The sequence below is a fragment of the Saccopteryx bilineata genome, chromosome X, assembly GCF_036850765.1.
Source record: "Saccopteryx bilineata isolate mSacBil1 chromosome X, mSacBil1_pri_phased_curated, whole genome shotgun sequence".
Lineage (NCBI taxonomy): Eukaryota > Metazoa > Chordata > Mammalia > Chiroptera > Emballonuridae > Saccopteryx > Saccopteryx bilineata.
The window spans coordinates 76,961,626-76,989,451 of record NC_089502.1 but is presented as its reverse complement, the minus strand read 5'-3'; the positions used below and the strand labels follow the sequence as shown (position 1 = coordinate 76,989,451).

Below are 27,826 nucleotides of genomic sequence, written 5' to 3'. Positions count from 1 at the left end.
TGTTTTACTGGGACTGGGTCCTGAATTTGGGGATATAGAACATTAAGATAACTAAGGATATTTGAATAAGAACTGGATATAAAATACTATCAAATTAATGTTAATTTTCTTAGGTGTACTAATAAGTATCATGCCTTCATGTCCTTATGCAAAAGTACTTATAAGTGATATGTCTTGTTCCCTGCAACTTATTTCCAAACAGTTCAGCAAAAAAAAGGTCAAATATATAAAGATAAAACAAATGTGATAAATGCTAACAGTAGATTTAGAGGAACAGTATGTTGTATTTATTATTCTTTCAACTTTTCTATAGGTTTGCAGTTTTCAAACTAAACAGGGAACCATTTTTTAATTTAAAAACTTCACTTCCCTATTAAATTCTCTGAGCGCAAGAGCCAGGTAGGTATAACCCCAGTTTTTGCCACCTTAATCTCTTTGGGTGGTATATAATTAGCACATTCTGAGATTAAGAACCTCACAAATATTATGAGTGCCTGAAATAGAATAGGGAGAGCATCTACTATCTACCAGGCACTGTGCTTTTTATAGTCTCTGTCATTTTTCTCTTCATAACTATCCTGGGAAGGGTGGTTTTATCTTGTAAATAAGAAAACTGAGACTTAGAAAGGTTAGGTACATGCCCAAAGGCAGGTGGTGGAACTTAGAAAGTACTTCACAGCAAAAGATTGTAATTTTCATCACTGGAAACAATTACAGAGGAAAACCTATCAAAGTCCTTTGCCCTCAGATCAACGTCAGAGAACACACCGCATCCACCCGTGCCACCATGAACATCGCCACCCTCCAGTGGATCCCTTCTGTGGCACTTTTGCCTGCCTGCCATTCCTTACCTCTCAATTAGCTGTTTCCCCAAGACAATCTTGGTTCCTTCAACCTTGATAAGCTCTTCGTTATCATTAGGAATGACTGTCTTTTCCAGCTCCTCCTCCTGTTCCTCTGTCATGGCAACAGGGTTGGAAGGTGGAGCATTTGTCTGATAGTAGAGGGGGCAGAATTTGTTTGTCCTCATGTGCCCGATGGCACCACAAGCTCCACATTTGAGCTGCAGGAGGAAAAGTATCAATATCAGAGGCAGCTTTAAAAAATAAATACAACTCAGGTAGTTCAGCTCCGGATCGTTCCAGAATAAAACAAATTTAATTTTTTTTTTTTTACAGAGACAGAGAGAGTCAGAGAGAGGGACAGACAGGTACAGACAGATAGGAACGGAGAAAGATGAGAAGCATCAATCATCAGTTTTTCGTTGCGACAGCTTAGTTATTCATTGATTGATTTCTCATATGTGCCTTGACCGTGGGCCTTCAGCAAACCGAGTAACCTCTTGCTGGAGCCAGCGACCTTGGGTCCAAGCTGGTTTTTGCTCAAGCCAGATGAGCCTGTGCTCAAGCTGGCGACCTCGGGGTCTCGAACCTGGATCCTCTGGATCCTAGTCCAACACTCTATCCACTGCGCCACCACCTGGTCAGGCCAAATTTAATTTTCAATGAAATTTTTGTTTGCATAGAAAAATGAAGTTAAACAAAAGTCTGCTAAAAAAAAAAAGGAAGTAATACATACAAGGCAGGAGAGAAACAAAGGCAGGCTCAGAACTTTTGTTCAAAAAACCCTGTTAAACACCCTTCAACCAGAAGGCATTGGACAAAAGTGCATATATAGAAAGAACAGATTTAAAAACTACAGAGAATGAACATGTCTTTAAAAATCAAGTAAGAAAGGAAAGGGAGAGGGTTCCCATTCCGTTTAACTTGTAAACTATGAAAACAGTAAATATACAGAAGAAAAGGCTTTGGAATCCCAGGGCTGCATGCGACAGCACAGGTAGCCAGTATGGGCACATTATCACCTGGAAAGTGGGGTAAATACTTTATCTTATTTACATAAGATCATATACAAGAAAGGAACATTAAAATAATTTAGTAACTTCATGTTAACAGCAGTTTAAATTTGCTGAGAATTTTATAGTTTATAAAGTGCTTCCTATGCATATTACTTAATTCAACACTGTGAGAAAAATATCATTTTAGAGAAAACAGGTGTGGATAGGTCACTGTCATAGAGCTATAAATGGCAACCACACCTGAATCCAGACCTTTTGTTTGCAAGTCCACAGTTGCCTTATTTTATGGTACACATCAGTTACATTGCATAGCAATATCTGGAATCCCAAGTTATGCAAAGCAACGTGGATTTTACATTTGTTTCTGTTGCTTCTTTTAATATATATAATTTCAACACCCTGGCCGGTTGGCTCAGTGGTAGAACATCAGCCCAGCATGTGGAAGTCCTGGGTTCAATTTTTGGTCAGGGTACACAGGAGAAGTGCCCATCTGCTTCTCCACCCCTCTCCCCCCCCCTCTTTCTCTCTCTCTCTTTTCTCCTCCTGCATCCATGGATCGAATGGTTCAAGCAAGTTGGCCCTGATGCTGCAGACGGCTCCATGGCCTTGCCTCAGGCATTGAAATAGCTCGGTTGCCAAGCAACAGAACATCTGCCTCAGATGGGCAGAGCAGCGCCCTATAAGGGGCTTGTTGGGCAGCACCCCATTAGGGTGCATGTGGGAGTCTGTCTCCTTGCCCCCCTCACCTCTCAGTTAATTTAAAATATATATAAATAAATAAAGAAATATATATACATATAATTTCAAAACAAGAGGCATGTGTATGTACATGTGTGTACACATGTACATAAATGCACATGTGAAAAAATCTACCAAACCTATCTCAACTCCACAAAAATATTTCCACTAGATGAAGTATAAAATGACACCCAATGGCACAAGATTAGGTCTGGCATCATTGTTACCAGTCACACCAGTAGTGAAAACACCCAAGTAGCCATGCCAATTCACATCAGCTTTCGATGACACTACCCTCATTCCCAATAAGCGAGGATCCCAAAAACTAAAGGGAAAGCGATGCTTTCTTCCTTCGGTTTGTCATGATTGTGCCACACTACACTTACTTTTAGGTCAGGACGCTCCTTCAGTTTTTTTGGCTTTTTCTCAGGAGGCCCCTTAAGCTTCTCCTTTTCCTGATTCCGCTTAAGCCGCCTCAGCTGCTCCTGAATCCTCCGCCGTTCTTTTCGCATCTCTTCTCGATGCTGTTCATCAAAAAGGGCAAATTTTCGACTAAATAACAGAGGGGGGTGGAAATCACAGGACCATAAGGAAACACAAACCAAGGAGACTGGCCTAACAGCTACACATCCACAAACTAAAGGAACCCACCCACACTGGACTAGAAGGGGCTACCTGGCCTTCCCACCTCCTCCACTCGCCAACCTTCCATTTACAGAGTGGCACCTCTCTCAGAATGAGAGTAATCCCTACGATTTCTGCCAGCCAACCAACTAACCAGAGTGCAAAGGACCCAGGTAGAAATGTAAACACACTTTTGTTTTGTGGCAAATATGGATTCTCCCTGTGATTTGGCTCTATTCAAAGGCAAAGATCTAAAAGCCAATATGGCTCTCAATTAACAGACTTCCAAGGCCAACTGCACCATGCTGTCACTAAAACTCAAGCCCCAACCCTCACTCCCATTCCCCACCGCTATCGTTCTTTTGTATTTTTTACTGTTACCGTTCTTATCACAGTGGAAAGTGGCGAGTCCAACTCACATGAACTCTTCATCTTTCGTGGTCCGGATGCGCACATAGGCGTCTATGACAGCTGGCTTCCGGACTGTCTCACAGCGAACATACTCTTTCCCCTCCTCATCTCGAAACGTGCGATAAATCTTGAGACACCGGCCAGTGGCAGAAGAGTTCAGGCTGGTCACAGAAGCTGTGTCGTCATCTCTGTGATTGTTTACTGCTGCTGCTGAGCCCGCGGCTGCAAGGCAGCAAAAGATTTCCAAAATTGCCCCTACCACCCAAATAGTCATTTTCTTGGGGTTCAGTGAAAACCTCAAAGCTCAACATGCCACAAAACAACGGTTCTGCAGAAAGTATAAAAGTCCCTGTTATCCTCCAAATAAAAGAAATTGTCCTTTCCTGACTTCATTTTACCACTGCCAATGCTCCCATTTTTAAAGGTACGAAGTTCTGAAAGCATCTTAAAGAACTACATGTCTGTTATAGGGGACAGAAGAGCAGTAAGGAGCTGCATTGATTCCTTGGAGTGACAGTGCAAGAGGCAAGTTGAAGAAGGAAGTGGCTGATAAGAATACTAAAGAAAAACACTCAAGCACCCAGGGCAAAAAATGGTACCACAGAAACAAATTGAGAGTCTGAAGGCCTAGCAGGGGTCCCCAAACTTTTTACACAGAGGGCCAGTTCACTGTCCCTCAGACCGATGGAGGGCCACCACATACAGTGCTCCTCTCACTGACCACCAATGAAAGAGGTGCCCCTTCCGGAAGTGCGGTGGGGGGGGGGGAGGCCGGATAAATGGCCTCAGGGGGCCTCATGCAACCCTGGGGCCGGGCCGTAGTTTGGGGATGCCTGGAGAGTATACTTCTCAAACTCGAATGTGAATGAAAAAGAGTCACCTGAGGATCTTGTTAAAATACAGATTCTAATTCTGTATTTGGGGTGAGGCCTGAGACCGTGCATTTCTAACAAGCTCTCATGTGTTGTAGATACTGCTGATCCAGGATCATTCTGGTGAAAAGGCTTTGTCACACCTTTACCAAGTAGTCAGAGTAAGAAAACTACATAAAGTTTTTACAGAGAGAAGGAAATACTATGAGTGAGAATAGTCATCTAAACTCCATCTTCTGCCTTTAGTCTCTCTCTCAGTATCTATATCCAAGTCTTCAATTGTCTGCTTAACACCCATACTGGGAAGGGTCAAGGGGATCTCAAATGCCATACATTACCCTTTCCCTTTTTAGCCCTTGGAGTAGTACGAACGTTCATGTACGTCCTCATGCCTCCTATCATCCAGAGTACAATCTTAACAAAAATATTTATTTTAAAAATGTGTAAGGCAACATTAAAAATTCGCAAATGTATATTCTTTTTGTTTCCATAAATTAGTTATCAAACAAACATGATTTTTTTTTGTATTTTTCTGAAGCTGGAAACGGGGAGAGACAGTCAGACAGACTCCCGCATGCGCCAGACTGGGATCCACCCGGCACGCTCACCACGGGCTACGCTCTGCCCACCAGGGGGCGATGCTCTGCCCCTCCGGGGTGTCGCTCTGCGGAGACCAGAGCCACTCTAGCGCCTGGGGCAGAGGCCAAGGAGCCATCCCCAGCGCCTGGGCCATCTTTGCTCCAATGGAGCCTTGGCTGCGGGAGGGGAAGAGAGAGACAGAGAGGATGGGGGGGTGGAGAAGCAAATGGGCGCTTCTCCTGTGTGCCCTGGCTGGGAATCGAACCCGGGACTTCTGCACGCCAGGCCGACACTCTACCGCTGAGTCAACCGGCCAGGGCCCCCAAACAAACATGATTTTAAGTTCATAAAACTGTAACTGTAACTAATTTCATGTTTTTAAAATAAACTTACTCCCGGGGGTCAGTGAGCATGAAAAAATTCACTACTCAAGACGGTTAATAATGCTTCTTTAAAATTTACTACTTTAATCAATGATACCACCATCTTTATATCAAGCCCAGAGTGAACTCTTAAGGTGGCCTTGGTTTTTCTTCTCTTTCCATTCCCAATATGTATATCCCAAACCAGGTCAGGCCTTTATCATCCCCACCCTGAACTTCTAGAATTTTGGTTATTTTAAATCCTTTTTAGGGTCTAATACTACTTTGAGACTCTTCTGAAGGTCATGAATCTCCTCAGAAAGGCACATTTGCCCAGAACTTTACATGTGATTCCAGAGGGTTCAGGAACAAACCCCCAAACTCATGCACAGATTCTCTTACTTTTATCCTCAAGGATGAGTGCCAGAAGGCTCAGCTGATGGACAGTTCTGCTAGCCCTGGCTTGTCCGGGCCTGGCACAGTCTGAGGTAGTAGTACATTGCCAGCATCTCTTTCATTTGTGCCCCACAGTCAAACCTAGAATCCAGTTCTAAGAAATATCTACCTCACCTACAGGCTTTTCTACACTCATACCTTACTACTTCTGCCTCTGGTTTTGCCTCAGTTATTAGTCTGAAGTTATTTATACATCTTCGATCCTTCTCTTTTTTGTCTGTCTAAGCCACAACCCTCACCCAGTAGCATCCGCTGTAATTCCTTCCGCTCCTGCTCCTCCCGTTCACGTGACAACTGAGAGCTGGTTTTCTTATTCTGCAACATGTTTTCAATGTTCTTTCCCATTTCTTCAAAGTCACTGTCTTCAGCTGAGCTGCTATCTGTGTCTGTTGATAAGACTTCAGTTGATGACAAAACTCTAAAAATAAAAAAAAATAAGTGGTAAATAAAGACAAGAGGAAATATGAAAGTGTAGAGAGAGCTGATCAAGTGTTTTTCAGCAAGAGTAGGAAACTGAAAAAGCAACGTTAAAAAGGAATACTCTAGGCCCTGACCAGGTAGCTCAGTTGGTTAGAGCATCAACCTGATGAGCCAAGGTTGCAGGTTCAATCCCCAGTCAGAGCATATAACAAGCCAACCAATGAGTGCATAAGGAAGTAGAACAACAAATAAATGTGTCTCTTCCAAATCAAAAAAAATTTTTTTAAAAGAATACTCAAAATCCACCAAGACATGGGACCTTAACAGAAAAGCTTCACAAAGTTTCCTAGACATTTAGCTAACAAGGCAAATTTGAAATATGAAGTGGTACAGCATTTCTTATTCAGAATTCCTGGAGAAAGCCAAAGATATAAATCAGCACACTGCTCATTTTTAACGGGGCATTACCATCCTCTCACCAGTAAGCCTTCAGAAAAAGCATACCTGTCCGCTGTCACCACTGTAGTGGCTGCCAGGCCCAAGCAGACCACAAAAGCTGCCATGGAACCAAAGCTCAAACCTAGCACTTCTTGCCATTCAAAACCTCTGCCATCTTGCTTCGAAGGGACTAGGGACTCGAGCACTATTATGAACAGATACCACCCTGAAATCTCAGGTACCTGACTGCCTAAGTCACATTACTAGGAGACTCATTCATGAAACAACGTACTTGTTCTGTAGGTCGAAGATACGCTGACATTCCTCTTTGTAACGTTCCTGATGCTCGGCCACAGAAAACCTTGATCCACGGGCAAATTTACTCATGGGCCCTTCTCCAGACCGGGCCTGTTCTGTTGACATTGTGCGTACCACATCGATCACTTCCCAGCGGGATAACTTTTTAATCTGCGAGACAAATACCCACACACACATAAACAAATCACTCGAGGCTCTCAAAGAACAAACCAAGGCACACAGAGAAGCAGACATAAAAATTCACCCAAAGCAGGTTAAACAGAAAGCTCTGGGCAAGGTAGCGCCAGAAAAAAATATCCAAGATCCAGTCTGCTCTAATATATCCCACAGAATTCTTCAGGCTGTTCCTCACATCTGCCTCCCAGGTTCCCCTCTTTATGCAAAGCCCCCAGGAGCCTGTATAAGTTTTCCTCTTCAACACCCACCTCTTCCTCAGGCACGCCAAATTTACGTAGAAGTTGCTTGGCATTTTTCAGGGAGAGGCGACGGAGGTCTGCATCTGTCCCTGTCACTGTCTTCTTCACTGGCTGAGGCTCCTTGTCATCCTATTTCAAAAACAAAACAAACAGGCAAGAATCTCAATCAGTTTAACTCCTTATGATAGGCACCTAGGTCCACCCTGTCCATGTGCCTACGTTCCAGACCTCCCATCCTGTTCAGCACCATTACTGAACCTTCGCTTTCCTCCTCCCTTGATTCTTACCTTCTAGAAACTCAGTCTCACCTTCTGCTGTGTTGGTTTGTTGGGAATCTTCACATAGGAAAATCCTTCACCACACCCTGTGGGATCTGCCACCCCAGTCACCTCCAAGAGACACTTGCCCTTCATGGCAGCAATGAAGGCCCTTGTGGTATTCCAAGGTGCAGTACGAACCTGAGGTATAGGAAAAGGTCCTAAAGCTGCAGGAAACTTGGCTGCGTGTCTAGCCATACTTAGATGGTTGAAATAATTATAACATACAATTTGATGTCTTCTTAGAGTGTCCACAAAGTTCAATAGTTACATTAAAGCTAACCAGTACTCAGCTTACTGTTTTTCTTTTCTACGGTATTTAAACCATGTTATTAAATAGAGGTCAAGATCTCAGACAGAGTGAGAAGGAATATGTGGAACAGTGATGCCCTCAGCCCCACATCCCTTGGGCTTAACTGTGAGTTTTCAGACAGTGCTGCAACTACCATTACAATGTGCAAAGAGATGAGTTAGACTGATGACTAACTGTATTTGATTGGCCAACTGCTCACATGGCTTTAGAATGATCCATACAGTCTCATAATTGCTTTACAAACCACCGACACCAGCCCCAGCAACACTAAACCAAAATCTATTCTACTTCTACTACTGGTTTGGTCAAAAGACATGTTTTCTTCCAGGACCCTAAATACATGTTTACTAACCCCACAAAATAATCAGGGAATTAAGACAAGGAGAATGTGCTTATCTACACAGGTGAGTCAAGAGTACACATAATTAGCTAGAAAGAAGCCAGTTCTCCATTTAAGACTCGATCTTTAAGGCCATTCAAGAGAATCCTCAATTTCTGAAATTCTTAGATATCCATTCATTTTACACCTGAACCTCAAAAGAATAGTTTTCACTTACTCTGTCTGACCTCATTTACAATTAATAGTTCACTCACTAATTGATTAAATATCTACCATATACCAGCACTATCATGGACTTCATATTAGTGACGAGACAACCAACCAACCAAATTCAACACTGGATGATTAGTTCCATGATGGTAAAGAAAAAAGTACTTTATGTACATAAAGAAGAGAACAATGATGATCCAATCTGATTGAAGGGTGCAAGTGAGGGCAAGAGTTAGGGAAGGTTTCTAAGAGAATATAATTTGTAGATGAGGGTCAGATGGTAGAAGAGTTGAGCAAAAACATTCTAGGCAGAGGGAACAGCAGTCACAAAATCCTGGAAGGTAACAGAAAGACATTTAGAAAACTGTAGCTTAGAGTACAAGGTGAGCAATGACAGGAGATGAGAGGAGGTCACAGTTATATACAAGACCCAAATCATACAGATCCTTGTAAATCATGTCAAGGACTTCTTCCTGAGAGAGAGAAGGACATAAAGGATATCTTTAGGCAAGATTGTGATATGATCAACTTTTTCTTAATTGAATTTATTGGGGTGACATTGGTTAACGTAATTATACAGATTTCAGGTACCCAATTTTATAACACGTCTCTGTTATGATCAAATTTTGGTTTAAAAAAATTATTCAACTTTTTAAATAATGGTGCTAGAATTGGACATTCTTTCATATGCAAAAACACCTTAATCTATACCATGTACTCTATACAAAAATTAACTCAAAATGTATCTGAACATAGGATCTAAAACAATAAAACTTTTAGAAGAAAACATAAAGAGAAAATCTTTGTGACCTTGAGTTATATAAAAAAATTCTCAGATATGACACCAAACCCATGAGCAACAAAGGATAAGATTGATAAGCTGGACTTCTGTTCTTCATAAGACACTGTTAAGACAAAAGGACAGCCACAGACTGGAAGAAATCTTTGCAAATCACATACCTAATAAAGAACCAGACCCAGAACATATAAAGAACTCTCAAAACTCAATAATGATAATAAACAATCAACTAATTAAAAATAAAAATGGGCAAAAGAAATGAACTAACACTTGACCAAAGAAATTAGCTGGATGATAAATCAGCACATGAAAAGAAGCTCAACATCCTCAATCATTAGAGAAATGCAAATTAAAACCAGCAGAGAACATTTCACACTCACTAGGAGGGGCTTAAAAAACAAACAAACAAAAACCACCTGGCCTGAGGTGGCACAGTGCATACAGCCTCCACCTGGAATGAATGCTAAGGTCACCAGTAAGGAACATATGACAAGCAACCAATGACCAACTAAAGAGAATTCTCACTCCCCCCCTCCTCTCTGTAAAATCAATCAATAAAATCTAAAAAAAAAGATTTAAAAAGAATGGAAGGAAATAATTGTGTATCACATCTACTGAAAGGTATATATATCTAGAATATATAAAGAATTTTCACAACAACAAAAAATAACCTGATTCAAAAATAGGCAAAGGACTTGATAGACACTTCTCACAAGACATACAAATGACTGACAAGCACATGAAAAGATGTTTAATATCACTAATCATTAGGAAAATGCAAATCAAAACCCCAATGAGATACACCTTTAGGATGGCTACTATCAAATAAACAATATCTAACAAGTGCTGGCAAAAGTGTAAAATTACTGAAACTCTTACATACCACTGAGAAGAATGTAAAATGGTGCAGCTGCTTTGGAAAACAGCATAGATACCTCTCAGAAAACTAAAACTAGAACTGCCACATGATCCAGTAATCCCAATTCTGGGTGTATGTGCAGAAGAACTGAAAGCAGGAAGCACCTGTCCATCAATAGATGAATAAACAAAATGTGATGTGTAAGTACAATGAAGTATTATTATTTAGCCTAAAGAAGAAGATTCTAGGAGAGATGGGGGGTAGGTAAAGGTGGAAGGGGATAGAGGACTGATGGTGATGGAGGGAGACTTATCTGGGGTTCGTGAGCACAGATGGTGTGTTACAGAACTGAACACCTGAAACCTGTGTAATATTATTAACCAGTGTCAACCCAATACATTCCATAAAAATAAAAATAAATAAATAAAGGAAGAAAATTGACACATTACAACACGGGTGACTCTTGAGGCTATTATACTACAGGAAAGAAACCATTCACATAAAAACAAATACTGTATGATTCTACTTAAGTGAAGGACTGAGAGCAGTAACATTCACAGAGATAGAAAACAGAATGGCGGTTGTGGAGAGGCTGGATGGAGAAGGGAGGACTGGGGAGTTACTGTTTAATGGATACTAGAGTTTCAATTTTATAGGAGGAAGTGTTCTGGAGATCTGCTGCACAACAATGTGAATGTATTAACACTACTAAACTGTTCACTTAAAGATTAAAATGGTGCCTGACCTGTGGTGGCGCAGTGGATAAAGCGTCGACTTGGAAATGCTGAGGTTGCCGGTTCGAAACCCTGGGCTTGCCTGGTCAAGGCACATATGGGAGTTGATGCTTCCAGCTCCTCCCCCCCTTCTCTCTTTCTGTCTCTCCTCTCTCTCTCTCCCTCTGTCTTTCCCTCTCCTCTCTAAAAAATGAATAAATTAAAAAAATTTAAAAAAATAAAATAAAATGGTAAATTATGTATTACCTATATTTTACCACAATTTAAAAAAAAAAAGGATGCATACTATATATGACCCCATTTATCTGAAATTCTAGAAAATGAAAACTATAGTGACAGAAAGCTGATCAGTAGCTGTCAGGGAACAGTGAGGATGGAGAGAAGAGAGAAAGCCATTTCAAAGGGGCACTCTAAGAAACTTTTGGGAGTGACAGATACTCTCAATATCTTGTTATGAGGATTTCATAGGTATAAACATACATCAGAACATACCAAATAGTACACTTTAAGTATGGGCTGTTTATTCTATGTCAATCATATCTCAAAAAAGCAGGGGTTTTTTAAAGGATAAATAAGACGTACTAATAAAAAGCAGTGTAAAGCCTTACCTCGTCATCAATCTTCATCTGGAAATCTTCCTCATTTTCTTCTTCTGGAGCAAAAAAGGACTTCTCGCCATAGCCAGCATCCTGGAAGAGGGCAAATCCATCCATAAATCAATAAATAGATTAGAAAACAGAAAGCTCAAGTTTCATTCAATACCAAATACAGAATATCAAAGCACATTTTGTATACAGAATGGATTTTGTAAAGTCTCTGCTGTATTTATCACCATTCTACATCTGCAGGCTACTAGAAAACATAGGAAGCTAAATAGAAATGCCCATCAACTCGGCTGGACAGAGCTGTACTACCCCACCCCAGCTAGAGCTGCCATATTTTGGCCTGACAAGAACACTATGCTTCTTTAAACCACAGTGCAGCACCTCCACCATCTCTACCCACCTGGAAAGCTGTGGAAAACAACTGAAAAGTACTTTCCCTCTTTACAGACCTGTCTTACAAAGAACATTTAAAGTCACCCCCAAATGGATGAGCATTCATTTTCAAGGAAAAACAATCTGCCCTAAGTCCCTCAGTCAGCCCTCCCACTGATATTTACCTACACCGTCATTTCCCCAGAACCCATGTACCTCATACAGCTAGAATTTCCAAGTAACTGGTAATTAGTAGCCATCACTTCTAAACCAGTGAGAACAGTCTTCATTCTGTCTCTGGAAAAACCCACAAGCATAGGCAGTGCCCCACAGAAAGATGGTCACCTTTAGTCGCTGCTCTGCAGCTATCATGCTGTAATATGCACAGCACTGCTCTGGAGACACCATAGCTCTGATCTCCTCTTCAGTTGGTAAACGAAAATCTGACTTCAGTACCCACCAATTTGAGTCCATCCCTAGAAAAGATATAGGAGAGAATAAGACTGTACTGAACTCCAAAGGCCCTTTTATTGATGCCAACAGGGATAGCAAACCAAGACTGAACCAGGCAAGGTTTTCCTACAAGGTACAGGCCTAGCCACAGTTAGCCTGACTAGCCAAGACAACTTGCTGCTAGGTTTTCTACATCTGATTTAAGACATCTAGTGATCATGTTGAATTTCCTGGTAGGCAAAATACAAAAGTAATTAGAGCTTTGAAGCGTAAGATTTGCAACCTCCTCCTTTTCATAACTATCAATTTCTGTTTTATTAGCTGTATGCTGGATCCTTTAACTGGAAGCCATAATTCTGTTCTTGGAAAGAGGCAAAGAGGACAAAGAATCAATCACAATGGATGACCTGTGCGTTTGAAGTCAGCGCAGAGCTTCAGCCTCTTCCGGATGCTGCTCTCTGAGTGAGAAGGAAAGGCTTTTTTAATATCTTCCATTCGGATCCGCCGTGGTCGATCGGTACTCTTCCAGAAGAGGCGGTAAATAAAAACCTGCTCGACAAACATTTTTTTATGTGACAAAGTAAAGGATAAAACTCACCAGGACTCTTGTTTTGATCTTTCCCAATGTGCCCCCAAACACATATACCCTTTCCTGTGCAGCCCGGTCCCCTCCCTCCCCTCTCCTTCTCACCTGGAGAAAGTCTCGAATATGTGTGTTGGCCCTTTTGGAGTTGGGCCCGGGAACTTCAAACAAGGGGCACTGCTGGCCAACCACAAAGATATCCACTAATTCCCGAATGTAGTAACCTTGCCTTGTCCGAATGATAAGGAAATCAGTTTCTGGCATCTTATGAAGATAAATTGGGGCACGAAAAAGATTGTTCTCAAATGCCTAACAAAAATAAAAAAACAAAACGTAGTTATGGAGAAACCCTAGAAAACGTAGTTGACTAATGATACAGGAAAATCATGCTAATCTGCTCTCCATCCCACTAAGCCCTCTATCCAGTAATGTAAACAATTTATAATATGGAATATCAAATAGGATTAGACAGATATATTTTCCCACTGGCTATTGTTTATAAAGTCAGTAGTGGGAAAACTAAATGATTTGGATTTGAATGACACTGACTGCTCTGATGCTATTCACTCTATGACACCAGGTAAGTTGCTATCTCTGAGCTTAATTTTCCCCATATACAAAACTGAGTTACTTAAAATGCCTAATACTTCACAGGACTGCTATGAAGATATATTTAAAAATCCCTCTGGCCCTGGCCGGTTGGCTTAGTGGTAGAGCGTCGGTCTGGCGTGCAGGAGTCCCGGGTTCGATTTCCGGCCAGGGCACACAGGAGAAGTACCCATCTGCTTCTCCACCCCTCCCCTTCTCCTTCCTCTCTGTCTCTCTCTTCCCCTCCAACAGCCAAGGCTCCATTGGAGCAAAAGTTGGCTCAGGCACTGAGGATAGCTCTGTGGCCTCTGCCTCAGGAGCTAGAATGGCTCTGGTTGCAACAGAGCAAAGCCCCAGATAGGCAGAGCATCGCCCCCTGGTGGGCATGCTGGGTGGATCCCAGTCGGGTGCATGCGGGAGTCTGTCTGACTGCCTCCCGTTTCCAACTTCGGAAAAATACAAAAAAATAAAAAATAAAAATCCCTCTAAAAACTAGCAAGTACTATACTAGGTAATCTAAACCCCAGCATAGACCCAGACTGAATACAAATAAGATCAGAACATTTGTTAAATAAATAAATTTTTTAAAAAACAACTAATGAAAGTAGAATGTGTGCTAGAGAAGACTTAAACACACAGGACAAACGCATTTGAGCATGCTTAAAGTGCAGCCAGCTGGGGATCACCTGTCACAGAAGCCTCAGATCCTAAGGAAAGCCTTCTCAGAAAATCAGAAAAGTGGACAGGAAGAAGAAAAAGCTCTTCAATATATGGTTTCAAAAGAAAATTATAAATGTAAAATATAAAGAAAAAATTACAAAGGATAAAAGAAAAAAATCTTTAAGAGACTACAAAGTAGCCACAAATGAAGGAGATGGATTGGTTAGAAAATCTCAAAAGGAAGTTAGAGAGCAAGAATGCCAGGAACAATCCAAAAAAAACAACACAGTACCCAAAATATCGTGGGAAATGGACTAGAAATATAAAGGATAAGGAAAAAGAGGCTGTGCAGATGCTTTAGAAGAATAAGCGATAGTAATAATTTAATAAACTCAGCACAAGAGTAGGGAAAGTGCTTAAGATTGCTACAAAAAATGGGAGTGGAGGAAAAAAGATAGGAAAGTGGTCAAGATTTCCTCACATCATTTGTAGACCTCTATACTGCCCCTTAACAAAATATGCAAGAGCCAATACGTTAAAGCTAGGTTACTAGAGGGTCTCTCTACATCCATCAGAACAAAGAAGGGGTTAAAAAAATACTTTGCTGTGGCTAGGGACTGTAAGGCTCAGGTGTGGTTCAATACTCTAAAACAACTGATATAATCAAAATACACCACTTTTACACATACATAACAAAATTAACTATAGTAAATTATCATTCCACCAAGGTTGACTTCCCTATGCCAACCAGATGTTTCTGGACTTCTTACCCAATGTGTATCTTCAAAAAACTATTTTAGGCCCTGGCTGGTTGGCTCAGCGGTAGAGCGTCGGCCTGGCATGCGGGGGACCCGGGTTCGATTCCCGGCCAGGGCACATAGGAGAAGCGCCCATTTGCTTCTCCACACCCCCCTCCTTCCTCTCTGTCTCTCTCTTCCTCTCCCGCAGCCAAGGCTCCATTGGAACAAAGATGGCCCGGGCGCTGGGGATGGCTCCTTGGCCTCTGCCCCAGGTGCTAGAATGGCTCTGGTCTCGGCAGAGCGACGCCCCGGAGGGGCAGAGCATCGCCCCCTGGTGGGCAGAGCATCGCCCCTGGTGGGCGTGCCGGGTGGATCCCAGTCAGGCGCATGCGGGAGTCTGTCTGTCTCTCCCCGTTTCCAGCTTCAGAAAAATACGAAAAAAAAAAACAAACCTATTTTAAATTTAGCTTATGAATAACATAATTAGGAGCATTTTAATAAAAAGATCAAAAAAACTTTTGCATTACATTGATCTTCCCCCTACTCGGTGTATAAATAGTGCCTATATTTCAATCAAGTAGAAATGGTCTTTTCTGAGCTGACTAGCTACTCATCTGTCAATTTCCTGAGGAAAGAATTGCTCACCTGCAGCAACTGGCCGGGATGGAGAGAGCCCAGGAAAGGGGACGTATGGCAGTAAACAGTTTCTCCGTATTTACAGTCTGGGGCTCCAGGATCTTTCCCAGGTTTCTGTAAGGAACACAGCGGACCCAATCACTACCACAGAATGTAATCGATAAGCCTGTAGAAAACATTCCACAAGCATGGCATTTTACTAATATTACGAACTACAAAAAAAATACCATTCCTTTCTCCCAAGAAATTTATAACATCAAAAAGACAAAATATATACATGTTCACAGATTATTGCTGGGTATCTAACTATAGTTTTATTAATAGAGATTTTTCTGAGCAGACTCACCCGCTTATAATAGTTTTTTATCTTGGTTGCCATGCCAACCTGCATCATTAATGGTCCATTTTCCTCACTGTATTCTGCTAGAATAAGATCTCCATCTTTGCCTGTGAGGTCCTGAGGTGTGCGCATAAAAAACATCTCTCCACCACCTGAAGCTTGCCTCTCTTGTTCTCTCATCTGCCCAGAACAAAGAGAGTATGTCCAGCTTCTGAGAGGACAGTAACTACACATATTAATGCTGTTTATTCTCAGACAATGACACCAAAAATGATTTTACCTTGTTTTTTTCCCCAATTTCATTGTAAAAATTTTCAAACATCTGAACATTTATTATCCCACATCCTAGGTACAATTGTTCATATTGTCATATGTTTTACCCATAACTATCTCTCCATAGATTTTGCTGAACCACTTTTGAAACTCAGTCATCATGACACTTCACACTTAAGTCCTTTCATATGCATCTCCTAAGAATAAGAACATTCTCAATACCTACAACGTTCTACCACATCGGAGAAAATAAACAATAATTTCCTGATATCATCTAATATCCAGTCCACTTCTCCAATTTATACTTTAACGTTAACTTTTATAAATTACTTTTACAACCATGATCCAATCATACCTTAGCCTTCTTTTTTATATGTTTTAGCAAGGGCTGGACTGAGTGGGGACCTGGCTGAGACAGTGCCCCGAAGGAGTACTTCTTCAGGGGTGGGCGATGGAACTGGCGGAGTTTGATGGGCCCCATGTGGGTGGGAAAGAAAGGTTGCCGTAATTCCACAGCAGGAATTGAGTGCTAAGACAGAAAATACAAGGAACTGAAATTAACTGGGCTCCAGTGTTGACAAGGTATACCCATATCCTCCGTCAGAACACAGCAGTGATTCCCATCCACCACAAAAGAGGTGCTTTCACCTGGATAATATTTCCTCCAAAGGTGCCTCGCAGACCCTGTTGCTTGGGGTAGTAATATTCATCATTGGAGAGATTCCACGGATCTTTCACTTCCGGCTGAGACATGTTCTAATGACAGGTCATCGAATAAACCTTAGTGAGACTCCCATTCTGCATTACCTTTCTTTGTTCTTCTAAACACCAAGATCCTCCTCCCTTCACAAACCTGCTGTGGTTCCTCCTTGATGACTCCTGTTTTCCCTAAGAGAATGCGACTCTTCTTCAGAGATGATTCCTTTTTACTCTCCTTGGAGGGGGAGTTAGAGGTGGCCTCTTCCTTCTCATCAGGAATTTCTGAGGATGAAACAAGTCACTCTGGAGTTGCTTATCCCTGAAGATTCACCTTCCCTACCGACACCTTTGCAGTTCTTTTTTTTTTTTTTAATTTTTGTTTATTTATTTATTTATTTATTTATTTTTTACAGAGACAGAGAGTGAGTCAGAGAGAGGGATAGATAGGGACAGACAGACAGGAACAGAGAAAGATGAGAAGCATCAATCATTAGTTTTTCATTGCGCATTGCAACACCTTAGTTGTTCATTGATTGCTTTCTCATATGTGCCTTGACTGCGGGCCTTCAGCAGACCGAGTAACCCCTTGCTCGAGCCAGGGACCTTGGCTTCAAGCTGGTGGGCTTTTTCCTCAAACCAAATGAGCCCCCGCTCAAGCTGGTGACCTCGGGGTCTCGAACCTGGGTCCTCCGCATCCCAGTCCGACGCTCTATCCACTGCACCACCGCCTGGTCAGGCACCTTTGCAGTTCCGAACCAGATCTGTCATCCTACCCCAGGCCATTTCTAGTCCATGATTCACTCTAACCAAACAAGCTATACTCCTGACATCACAAAGGTACTCCTTTCTAACATTCCAACACCGTTTTCCCTAAACAATACACAAATACTAGAAACCGAGCATAACTTTCCTCTCTCAAACTGCTACCTAGAAGCTTCTAGTCTTGACCTTCCTTACCCTTCCGATTTCTTCCTGCTCCTTGGCATTAACTGCAAGCTATCAATTATGGAGGAGTGACACTGGCCCCTGCCAGTACCATACCTAAAATAAGGTTCTCATCATTGGGATCAAGTGTCAAAACAGGAGGCTCCAACAGGTGGGGCATGGCCTGAGCATCCCAAATGATATTGTCCTCCCAGCGTCCATATACAAGCTCCTCATTGTCAATGGGAAAAATGGAGTACCAGGGTTTGTCATCATCCAGAGTGGCTGCAAACCCTAGTCAAAACAGAAAGAAGAAACACGCAGTAACAGACAAAACATTTTTATAACACAAAACATGTATGCTCCTTTCAATTGGAATTCTAGCAAATGGAAAAGGAGCAAATGTTAGTAGAGTTAATCATGTGACTGGAAAGTTACTCATGTTATTGAAAAGGAACCTAAAAGACAAAGTGTATCTCTCATTTTAATAAAATGTTGCAAACAAAAATGTCTACTGCCTATTTTTTTTTCCACTTCCACTTACTTGTTCCATTTAGTAGTGCACTTATTGCCTGTTCTCATAAGCTCCCTGACGGGGGATCAAACCTACAACTTCAGTGTGTCGGGATGACACTGTTCACTGAGCCACCCGGCCAGGGCCACTGCCCTAACTTTTTGTGATAGGCAAAATATGAATGACCAAATATCTAATAAGTGCTTGGTTAAATTGTGGTAATACAGGGTATGGTAAAATATGCTAATGATGGTAGCAAATACATTATATTAGAACTATAATAATTATTGGTATATTATGAAAACATCCATGGAAAAACACTACACCACCGGCCTGACCCGTGGTGGCACAGTGGATAGAGCATTGGCCTGGGAGGTGGAGGGTGCCGGTTTGAAACCCTGGGCTTGCCTGGTCAAGGCACATATGAGAAGCAACTACGAGTTGTTGCTGTTCCTCCTCCCCTTTTCTGTCTCTCACTCCTCTCTCTGAAAATCAATAAATAAAATCTTTTTTGTTAAAAGAATACTACACACCAATATAGCATTTAGATAGAACATGGGAAGAAGAAAACAACTCTTTCTTAGATTTAAAAATAAGATGTTTTTATTTTTTCTCCAAATTATAAAAGTAATTCAGGTTAACTGAGAAAAATTTGGAAAACAGAGAAAGATTTAAAGAAGAAAACTGAAGTCTGATCTTACAAACCAGAAATGACCACTGTGAACCCTATAGCATATTTTCTTTTAGTCAGCTTTGTTTATATAGCGTGTTTTTTTCGCTTACACAAATTGAATATTAAATATGCTACTGCATATCTTTTTTCCATTTAAAATGAGCTTCCCATGTCATTGAACTTTTTTAATGAACTTTGAAAGATACAGAATATTTAAGTTAAGAGAGAAACACAGTATACAAAACTGTACCTATAGGCATGAGTTCACCTATATACACACAGAATACAGAAAACTAAAAACAAAATACACGAAAAAGTTAAATGGGGATAATCTCTGCATAGGATTACTAGCAATTTTTGATATCGTATTGTATTTTTTAAGTTTTCTATATGGCATACATTTTTTTGCATATTTAAGGACAGGAAAAGCAAATTCTAGAATGGTAAAGACAAAGGAGCTTCTGAAACAAAAACAGACTATAAAGTATTGCTATAGTTCAGAAAGATCTTTAACTTCCAAGTGGTTTTCACATTTTTCTAATGAGACGTCAAGAGTCCCATTCTAGCTTGTTAATAGTGTAAAAACAAAAAACAAAAAACGATTACAGACTAGAATTCAAGGCTCATCTAAAACATTTCACTGTCCCTCAGCATTAGAGAAGATCACAGCCAGGCCCACTTAGGATTACTGAGAGGAAGGGCAGCGCTGGACAGAGCTGGCACAGACGCATACCTTGCTGAACATTGTAAGCCATGGCATTCCTAGTCATGCTGGAAGGAAGCCAGCCTGCCAGGCTTGCACGCTGAGGTTTTGTCCCTTTGTGTTTGACATCTTCCCCATCCCAGATGATATCATCCTCCCAATGCAGCTGTGTCACCATCAGGAAGTTTTCATCAGCCAGAAGATCAGTGCTACCATTTTCTTCAGGGTTCCTAGAGTCCTGAAGTAGGGAAGGATCAACAAATCCTGGAATGGTCACTGGTCAAAGTTCCCACTCCAAATCCCACAGCAGATACATCAAATGTGGTCCCTGATTTGAGAGAAAAACCTGATAATGAAGGAACTATCTGCCTCCTCCCACTCCTAGTCTAACATAGCAGTCATTTCACAAACAGAATCCTTGCAATGGGGCCTAGTTGCTAAGGTGATAAACCATATCAAGCAAAAGAGTGAGGACACCCAACTGTCTACCCAATATTTTCTCAAATAGAAAGAAAAGTAGAAATGATAGGGCCCTGGGCACATCGGTTCTTCTCTTACATACCAGCGTTGCTTACCTCCATCATTCTACCTTTTGTCACAGGTTCACGTTCCAGCTTTCTTAGTTTGAAGCCATAGTCAAATCCACTGCCATCTTCGGGGACACCCAGCATGTCATACCACAGTCGGGCAGGCCCGTATCGCCACTCAGCCACTCTTGGCTTGGTATCTGTCACTTTATCTATATCTCCAGTAGACTGGGAAAATTTGGATTCCACAGGAGCCATCATTGTAATCTGCAACAGAACGAAGAAGCAGAAGGGGAGAGGGATTTCTTGATCCCAGATGTCCTAAGGCTATAGAGAATTAACAGGCAGGAGGTGAGCTTAGAGGAGCCATAAGGATAGTTCTTGAACAGGACTGGAGTTAGAATACAAACAATAGAAGTACAGTGTGTCCGTAAAGTCATGGTACACTTTTGACCAGTCATAGGAAAGCAACAAAAGACGACAGAAATGTGAAATCTGCACCAAATAAAAGGAAAACTCTCCCAGTTTCATACCTGAAGTGCAGTTCAATGTGGGCTCACACACAGATTTTTTAGGGCTCCTTAGGTAGCTATCCCGTATAGCCTCTACAGACTCGTCACTGACTGATGGCCTACCAGAATGGGGTTTCTCCACCAAACTGCCGGTTTCCTTCAACTGCTTATCCCACCGAGTAATGTTATTCCTATGTGGTAGTGCTTCGTTATAAACGCACTGATATTCACGTTGCACTTTGGTCATGGATTCGAATTTAGGGAGCCACAGAACACACTGAACTTTCCTCTGTACCGTCCACATCTCAACTGGCATGGCCGTGGGCTACTTTGCTGTATACACGGTGTTACGTCATCATCTGCGCATGCGCACATGCTGTCACATCATCCTACAGAAACTGGGAGGGTTTTCCTTTTATTTGGTGCAGATTTCACATTTCTATCGTTTTTTGTTGCTTTCCTGTGACCGGTCAAAAGTGCACCATGACTTTACGGACACACTGTATATCATAGCACACTGCCTATCACTTAAACTTTCTTTTATACCAATGTGCATATTATCATCTGTCTGCCCCCAATACATTTGTTATTACAATAGGGAAGGGACAGCCACTGGGAATGAACTCCTGATTACTCATTGATAATCAGCACAAGACTCTGCCTGCTAAACTGTTACAGCCAATTTAGATATAAGAGAGGGGAAATCATTTGTCCCCCTACAGGTCTTAATCCCAAGTCTCCATATTGCCTACTTCATCATCAGAGAGACACTGCTCCGGAGGCGGTGGAGGAGCATAGTCGTAGTTCCACAGAGACTTCTGGTTGACTTCTGATTCAACCGAGCACTCCACCTCCTGAATCTGCTCTTCCTGTATCAGCTCACGATGTTTCTTCTTCCTCTTCCTCCGAGCACTCCGCCAAACAGACGGGACATTCTTCCCTGGTCCAAAAAGACGTAGGAAGCGTAACACCTAGAACACAGAACATGTTACTATGTCAGACTAAATGTCAAGTAGAGAAACAGCAGTATCTGGGTCTGAAAATTCCTTTGAGGGGTCTACTCAACTGTCAGGGAGGGATCAAGGAGTGCTAAATTCAGATTTATAGCACCTATCCAAAAAGCAAAAAGTATTCCTTGATAACTTGAACTAGTTCTTTTAAGACAACAAAGACAATTTATAATGAGAACTATATGAATCACATGCACTACAATGCATACAACTTTAAAAAATGACCCGATACAATGTCATTGAATAAGGAAACGTTTAGATCTCATCTATTTTATATTCAGCACTTTAACAACAGAACTCAGTCTTTAGAAGAGGTCAGTGGTTTTCAATGTAGGGATTCTCCATAGAAAGTACCTTCCCAGGCCTGACCAGGTGGTAGCACAGTGGATAGAGCTTCGGACTGGGATGTGGAAGACCCAAGTTCAAGACCCCGAGGTTGCCAGCTTGAGAGCAGGCTCATCTGGTTTGAGCAAAGCTCACCAGCTTGGACCCAAGGTTGCTGGCTCGAGCAAGGGGCTACTCGGTCTGCTGAAGGCCCGTGGTCAAGGCACATATGAGAAAGCAATCAATGAACAACTAAGGAGCAGCAACAAAGAATTGATGCTTCTCATCTCTCTTCCTTCCTGTCTGTCTGTCCCTATCTGTCCCTCTCTCTAACTCTGTCTCTCTAAATAGAAAGAAAAAAGAAAAAAGAAAGAAGAAGAAGAGGAAAAAAAGAAAGTACCTTCCCAGGCCGAAATTCTGGGAAAAGTTCTGTGACACTCGGCAACAGCTTGGTGGCATCATGCTGCATAATCCCAGCCAATGGTAGGGTCAGCTTTCCATCCTCAGATTCTGCCTGTGTTGCTTCCTGAGGTCCCATCTCAGATTCTGAGTCAGAGGAACTACTGAAGTCCACTTTCTCTGAGGCCAAAGAGGAAGGGGCAATGATGGAGGGCAAGATGATGCCTTCTCCATCTTCAGACACTGCAACAAGGAAGAAAAACCCCCCTTGGCATGTAACTGTGAGCAGATTTCCTCAAATTTAGCCAACATCCACTCCAGGCGATACGCACGGCTCAGTGGCAAGGGATCTAGTTCCAAGCACCCAGAGATTACCAGTGGTATGCAACCCAGAAAATTCAGTCCAACTCAGTATCTCCCACCATCCCCAAATCACCTTGTACCTGGGACCCTAGGGTTGTGATAAGAGAAAACAAATACTATTACTACATTTACTACTTTCTACAAGTATGTCAGGTTAAAGGAATATGACCGATAACAAAATTATATAACACTTTTATGCCCTTCAGGCCTCATCCTGTCCTTTTCAGGGACCCATAAGCTGAAGAATTTTTTAAGCCTACAAGACAATGAAATTATTTAGCATAAAATAAGATCTATGACATAAAGTTAACCGATGCTATTTAGTCTGCAAACTAAAAAGGAAATGACTTAAAGCTCTAATAGGAAGAATTTAAGTTAACATAAGCCTCAAAATACAGGACGGCCAAACACAATGCTCTTCCCAATCTATTGCTGCCAGACAGAGAAATAGGTAAGATTATTCCTGAAGACCCTGCCTTTGAAAACTCTGAATCTGGTAGTTCGCTCTATATGATTATACACATTCTAGGGAGCCTTCCCTATTTAACCATTTCTTTTCAAAATTCTTCTAAACAGGTAGCTTCTAAATACTAATATGCGTATCAGTTGCTTCAGAAATTACCTGGGGAATGACTTGAAATTCTCGGCGTCTACCCCAAATCTTCTGAATCACACTTTGCAGGGCTGAGAGTCAGAAATCTGTTTGTTTTTTTTTTTTGAAGATTTGAGGTGATTCTGACAGGTAGCCAGATTTGAGAACCACTGATCGAAAAGTTTTTTGAACGCACACTAAAATACTACTGCCAAACATTTTAAAAGTAAAACTTTCCTTTAACACAGAAATTTGAAAATTGTATGAATCACTTCTGGAAGTAATAGCCTTTCCCAGCAGCTTAATTTTCATATCCCCCCATGAGTATGCCAAAAGCCTGGACTAAGGAATGGAAGTTGCTCCTTAGATAAAAGTAGACAATCTCTGCTTACCACCAGTAATAGCATCCTGGTCCTTCTCTTTCTTTAATGGTCCTGGGGGTGGAGGTGGCGGAGGCATCAACTTGCAGTCAATGTCTTCACAATCAGCATCATAGTCATCATCATCATAATCTACTAAAACCAAGAAAGTGAGCTCTTCAATATCCAGAATGTCAGAAAACGGCGTTGGGCTCCCTCGTCACTCAAGAATTTAAAGTACCACATGAAGTACTATGCAAATCCCTTAAGAATACACAGAAGAGCCCTGGCCGTGTAGCTCAATTGGTTAGAGCAGTGGCTTTCAACCTTTTTACACTTGGGGGCAAGCAATAATAGAATTATTTTGGGGACTGCTAAGGCAGAAATCACCCGGAGTATAAGCAAATTCCACTAAGATCACTGGGTCTATAATCTTCATACATCAGGGTAGTTAACTCTTTCGCAGACTGGCACAAAATCCTGGCAGACCAGCACAAGTCTGTGGACCAGCAGTTGAAAATCACTAGGTTAGAGTGTCCTCCCCATACACCAAGGTTGTGGGTTCCATCCCCGGTCAGGGCACATACAAGGATAAACCAATAAATGCATAAACAAGTGGAACAACAAACTGATGATTTCCTCTCTCTCTCTCTTCCTGTCCACCCCCCCAAAAAAAAAACGATCAAAAAATTTTTTTAAAAAGCACACACAGCCTGACCAGGTGGTGGCACAGTGAATAGAGTGTCGGATTGGGATGCTAAGGACCCAGGTTCGAGACCCCGAGGTCACCAGCTTGAGCGCGGGCTCATGTGATTTGAGCAAAAACTCACCAGCTTGGACCCAGGGTCACTGGCTTGAGCAAGGGGTTACTCAGTCTGCTGAAGGCCCGCGGTCAAGGCACATATGAGAAAGCAGTCAATGAACAACTAAGGTGTCGCAATGCGCAACGAAAAACTAATGATTGATGCTTCTCATCTCTCTGTTCCTGTCTGTCTGTCCCTGTCTATCCCTCTGTCTCTGTTTAAAAAAAAAAAAGCACACACAAGAGATACTGCTTCTGCCTTCATAAATAGCTGAAATCACAGTATTGCCAAATGCTATAACACCACTGATACCACATATAGGAATTGAGGGAGCTTGCAAGAGAACTACTTAAAACCTTTACACCTGCTCCTGATCAAATTCTACTTTATTTCTTTTCACCCTGCTCAACCTTGTAATTGAATTTAACATTCTTTCTCTATCAGTTTCCTTTAAGACAGGACTTTCTCTCTTCTTACCTCCCAAGTCTTTGACACATTTTTTCTACCTTCCACAGCTTACTCACTCAATAGTTGGCCCTGAACACTCTTTTATTCCTCTACACACTCTCCATTCCCTTTCCTCAAGAATCACCTTTTCCATATTTAACTCAAATCTGTCTTGCCCTGACTTAACACCCTCTACAATCGCAATGCATGTTCTGCTGCCTAAAGAACCTTCCCACTCAGCCTGACCAGGCAGTGGCGCAGTGGACAGAGCATCAGACTGGGAGCAGAGAACCCAGGTTCGAGACTCAGAGGTCACCAGCTTGAGTGCGGGGTCATCAGGTTTGAGCAAGGCTCACCAGCTTAAACCCAAGGTTGCTGGCTTGAGCAAGGGGTCACTCGGTCTGCTGTACCCTCACCCCAGTCAAGATACATGAGAGAGCAATCAATGAATGACTAAGGTACCACAAAGAATTGATGCTTCTCATCTCTCCTCCTTCCTGTCTGTCCCTATCTGTCCCTCTCTCTGTCACAAAAAAAGAACCTTCCCACTCAAACATTCAGCAACTGTATCTCATATCACACTGAATTAATTATCCTTTACCTCTTTTAAAATTACTTTTACTATCAGTTTCTCCTCCATCTTCATTTATAACTGTATTCCTGTCTCCATCAATCTCTTACCCCAACACACCTTTTCCAGCCAATCATTAAGTCATTACAGCAACTTCCATTTATTGAGCTCCCATTATGTGTCCGGCATTTGTAGCTTTTTCATTTATAATCCTCCCAGTAATGCAGCAATGTAGAATTACTCTGATATAGACGTTAAGCAACTTACTCAGGATCATACAGTTTTAAGTGACAAAGTCAGAATCCAATCCTCGTTTAACAACAAAGTCTATACTTTTTTTATTATTATTGATTTTTACAGTGTGGGAGAGAAAAATTGATTTGTTATTCCACTTTTTCATGCTGTCACTAGTTGATCTTGCATGAGCCCTGACCAGGGAACCCGCAACCTCAGCATGTCGGGATGATGCTGTAACCAACTGAGCTACCTGGCCGGGGCAAAGCCTGTACTCTTTCCAACAGACTTCCCCACTCACCAAGTCCTACTGATCCTTTATCAGCAACTCTAAAGTATGACTCTGCCAATCATTTTCCACAATTGCCACTCTACTCTAAACTTTGATAACTTTACATCCAGCCTGCAAAAACAGTCTCCAAGTAACTCTTCCCCTTTAACCCCTTTTCTAATCAAAACCCCAAAGCATCAACCATCACTTTTCATTTTTATTTATGAAGGTGACTAATGTTAACAGAAATCTCTAGGAAACTCTCATGAAGTTTTATTATGTAGGTGCTTTCACACCACATAATAATGACCTGTAATTCCCACAAAAGCCCTATTAATGAGATTGGTATTATCACCTTCATTGCAGACAAGAAACCTAAGGGATTATTACAAATGAGAAGTCCAAACCTCAGAGAATGAGCAAGTTTCCCAGGGTCAAACTAAATACAGTGCTGGGATCTGAATTTATGACTTGCTGACTCCAAAGTCCATTTTTTCATTACACTACCTTGCCTTTTACTTAATAATCCATGTTGAATCACAATCCTTTATGGCATCAAATCCTAAGGAATACACACAAAAAGGTGCTACCAAATTGTTCTATCCCTGGTCCTTGCTGTTTGGCAGTATGTTTTCCACTCCTTTCAAGAAAGTCTGCCGACCAATCTCCCCAACACTACTCACTGATTTCTATTTTCAAACCAAAATGCCCTGCTGCTTCCTATCCACCCATCCAACTCTGTCTTTCAAATTTTTACTTAAAATTCAGCTCCATGAAGCCTTTTCTAATGACCTCCACCTACTACCAATTATTCAAATTATTATAAATCAAGCTGTGTGAAGGGGCCAATGCCAGTAAATGAGGAAGCTAAAGGCATAGATGACAGCATCGTCAGAGGACAAGGTAACTTAGAAAAGTGCCTCCCGGAGTACTGAGTGTCTACCTAACACAGCATCATCCTTTCCAGGTCATCTCATAAAACCCAGCCAGCCTTACTGCCCACCCCTAGCCAAGGCAACAAACCAAAATCTGCAAATGACAATGCCCCCTGAAAATCAGAGCTGCTACCACTTTCCCTTGGCCTAAGGCAGGGTAGTCAAAAATAACAGTTACGCTGTTTGTCTTAGCTATTCTGGCAGCTCCTCAAAACTAAATAACACTCTGGCCTGACCAGGCGGTGGTGCAGTGGATAGAGCGTTAGACTGGGATGCGGAGGACCCAGGCTCGAGACCCCGAGGTAGCCAGCTTGAGTGCGGACTCATCTGGTTTGAGCAAGGCTCACCAGCTTGAGCCCAAGGACACTGGCTCGAGCAAGGGGTCACTCGGTCTGCTGTAGCCCCCCGGTCAAGGCACATATGAGAAAGCAATCAATGAACAACTAAGGAGCTGCAACGAAGAATTGATGTTTCTCATCTCTCTCCCTTCCTGTCTGTCTGTCCCTATCTGTCCCTCTCTCTGACTCTCTCTGTCTCTCCACACACAAAAAACAAAAACTAAATAATACTATATAGAAACATGAACTTGTTGCCAGGTTTGTCTTCTTATGATAAATAATTTTGCCTCGTATTTCATTTATTCCACCTTCCC

At 41.8% G+C, this 27,826-nt stretch overlaps 1 protein-coding gene across 6 annotated transcripts in view; it reads right to left on the bottom strand.

Moving 5' to 3' along the window:
• TAF1 (TATA-box binding protein associated factor 1) overlaps window positions 1-27,826 on the bottom strand; it is an 83,623-nt gene that overhangs the window by 53,287 nt on the left and 2,510 nt on the right. For 2 of the 6 annotated variants that reach the window (XM_066250588.1, XM_066250584.1), the window contains exons 4-25: window positions 23,947-24,069; window positions 22,601-22,842; window positions 21,619-21,837; window positions 20,403-20,621; window positions 19,858-20,065; window positions 18,055-18,231; window positions 17,168-17,295; window positions 16,963-17,070; window positions 16,670-16,843; window positions 16,048-16,221; window positions 15,711-15,815; window positions 13,186-13,386; window positions 12,902-13,043; window positions 12,387-12,517; window positions 11,673-11,753; window positions 7,801-7,950; window positions 7,502-7,621; window positions 7,051-7,226; window positions 6,140-6,318; window positions 3,640-3,853; window positions 2,983-3,148; window positions 852-1,063 (exon numbers count right to left, since the gene is read on the bottom strand). In XM_066250588.1, coding sequence (XP_066106685.1) covers window positions 852-1,063; window positions 2,983-3,148; window positions 3,640-3,853; window positions 6,140-6,318; window positions 7,051-7,226; window positions 7,502-7,621; window positions 7,801-7,950; window positions 11,673-11,753; window positions 12,387-12,517; window positions 12,902-13,043; window positions 13,186-13,386; window positions 15,711-15,815; window positions 16,048-16,221; window positions 16,670-16,843; window positions 16,963-17,070; window positions 17,168-17,295; window positions 18,055-18,231; window positions 19,858-20,065; window positions 20,403-20,621; window positions 21,619-21,837; window positions 22,601-22,842; window positions 23,947-24,069 — 3,649 coding nt within the window. The remainder of the gene's footprint in view (window positions 1-851; window positions 1,064-2,982; window positions 3,149-3,639; window positions 3,854-6,139; window positions 6,319-7,050; window positions 7,227-7,501; window positions 7,622-7,800; window positions 7,951-11,672; window positions 11,754-12,386; window positions 12,518-12,901; window positions 13,044-13,185; window positions 13,387-15,710; window positions 15,816-16,047; window positions 16,222-16,669; window positions 16,844-16,962; window positions 17,071-17,167; window positions 17,296-18,054; window positions 18,232-19,857; window positions 20,066-20,402; window positions 20,622-21,618; window positions 21,838-22,600; window positions 22,843-23,946; window positions 24,070-27,826) is intronic. The other 4 variants (XM_066250586.1, XM_066250585.1, XM_066250587.1 and 1 more) reach the window with 4 other exon arrangements.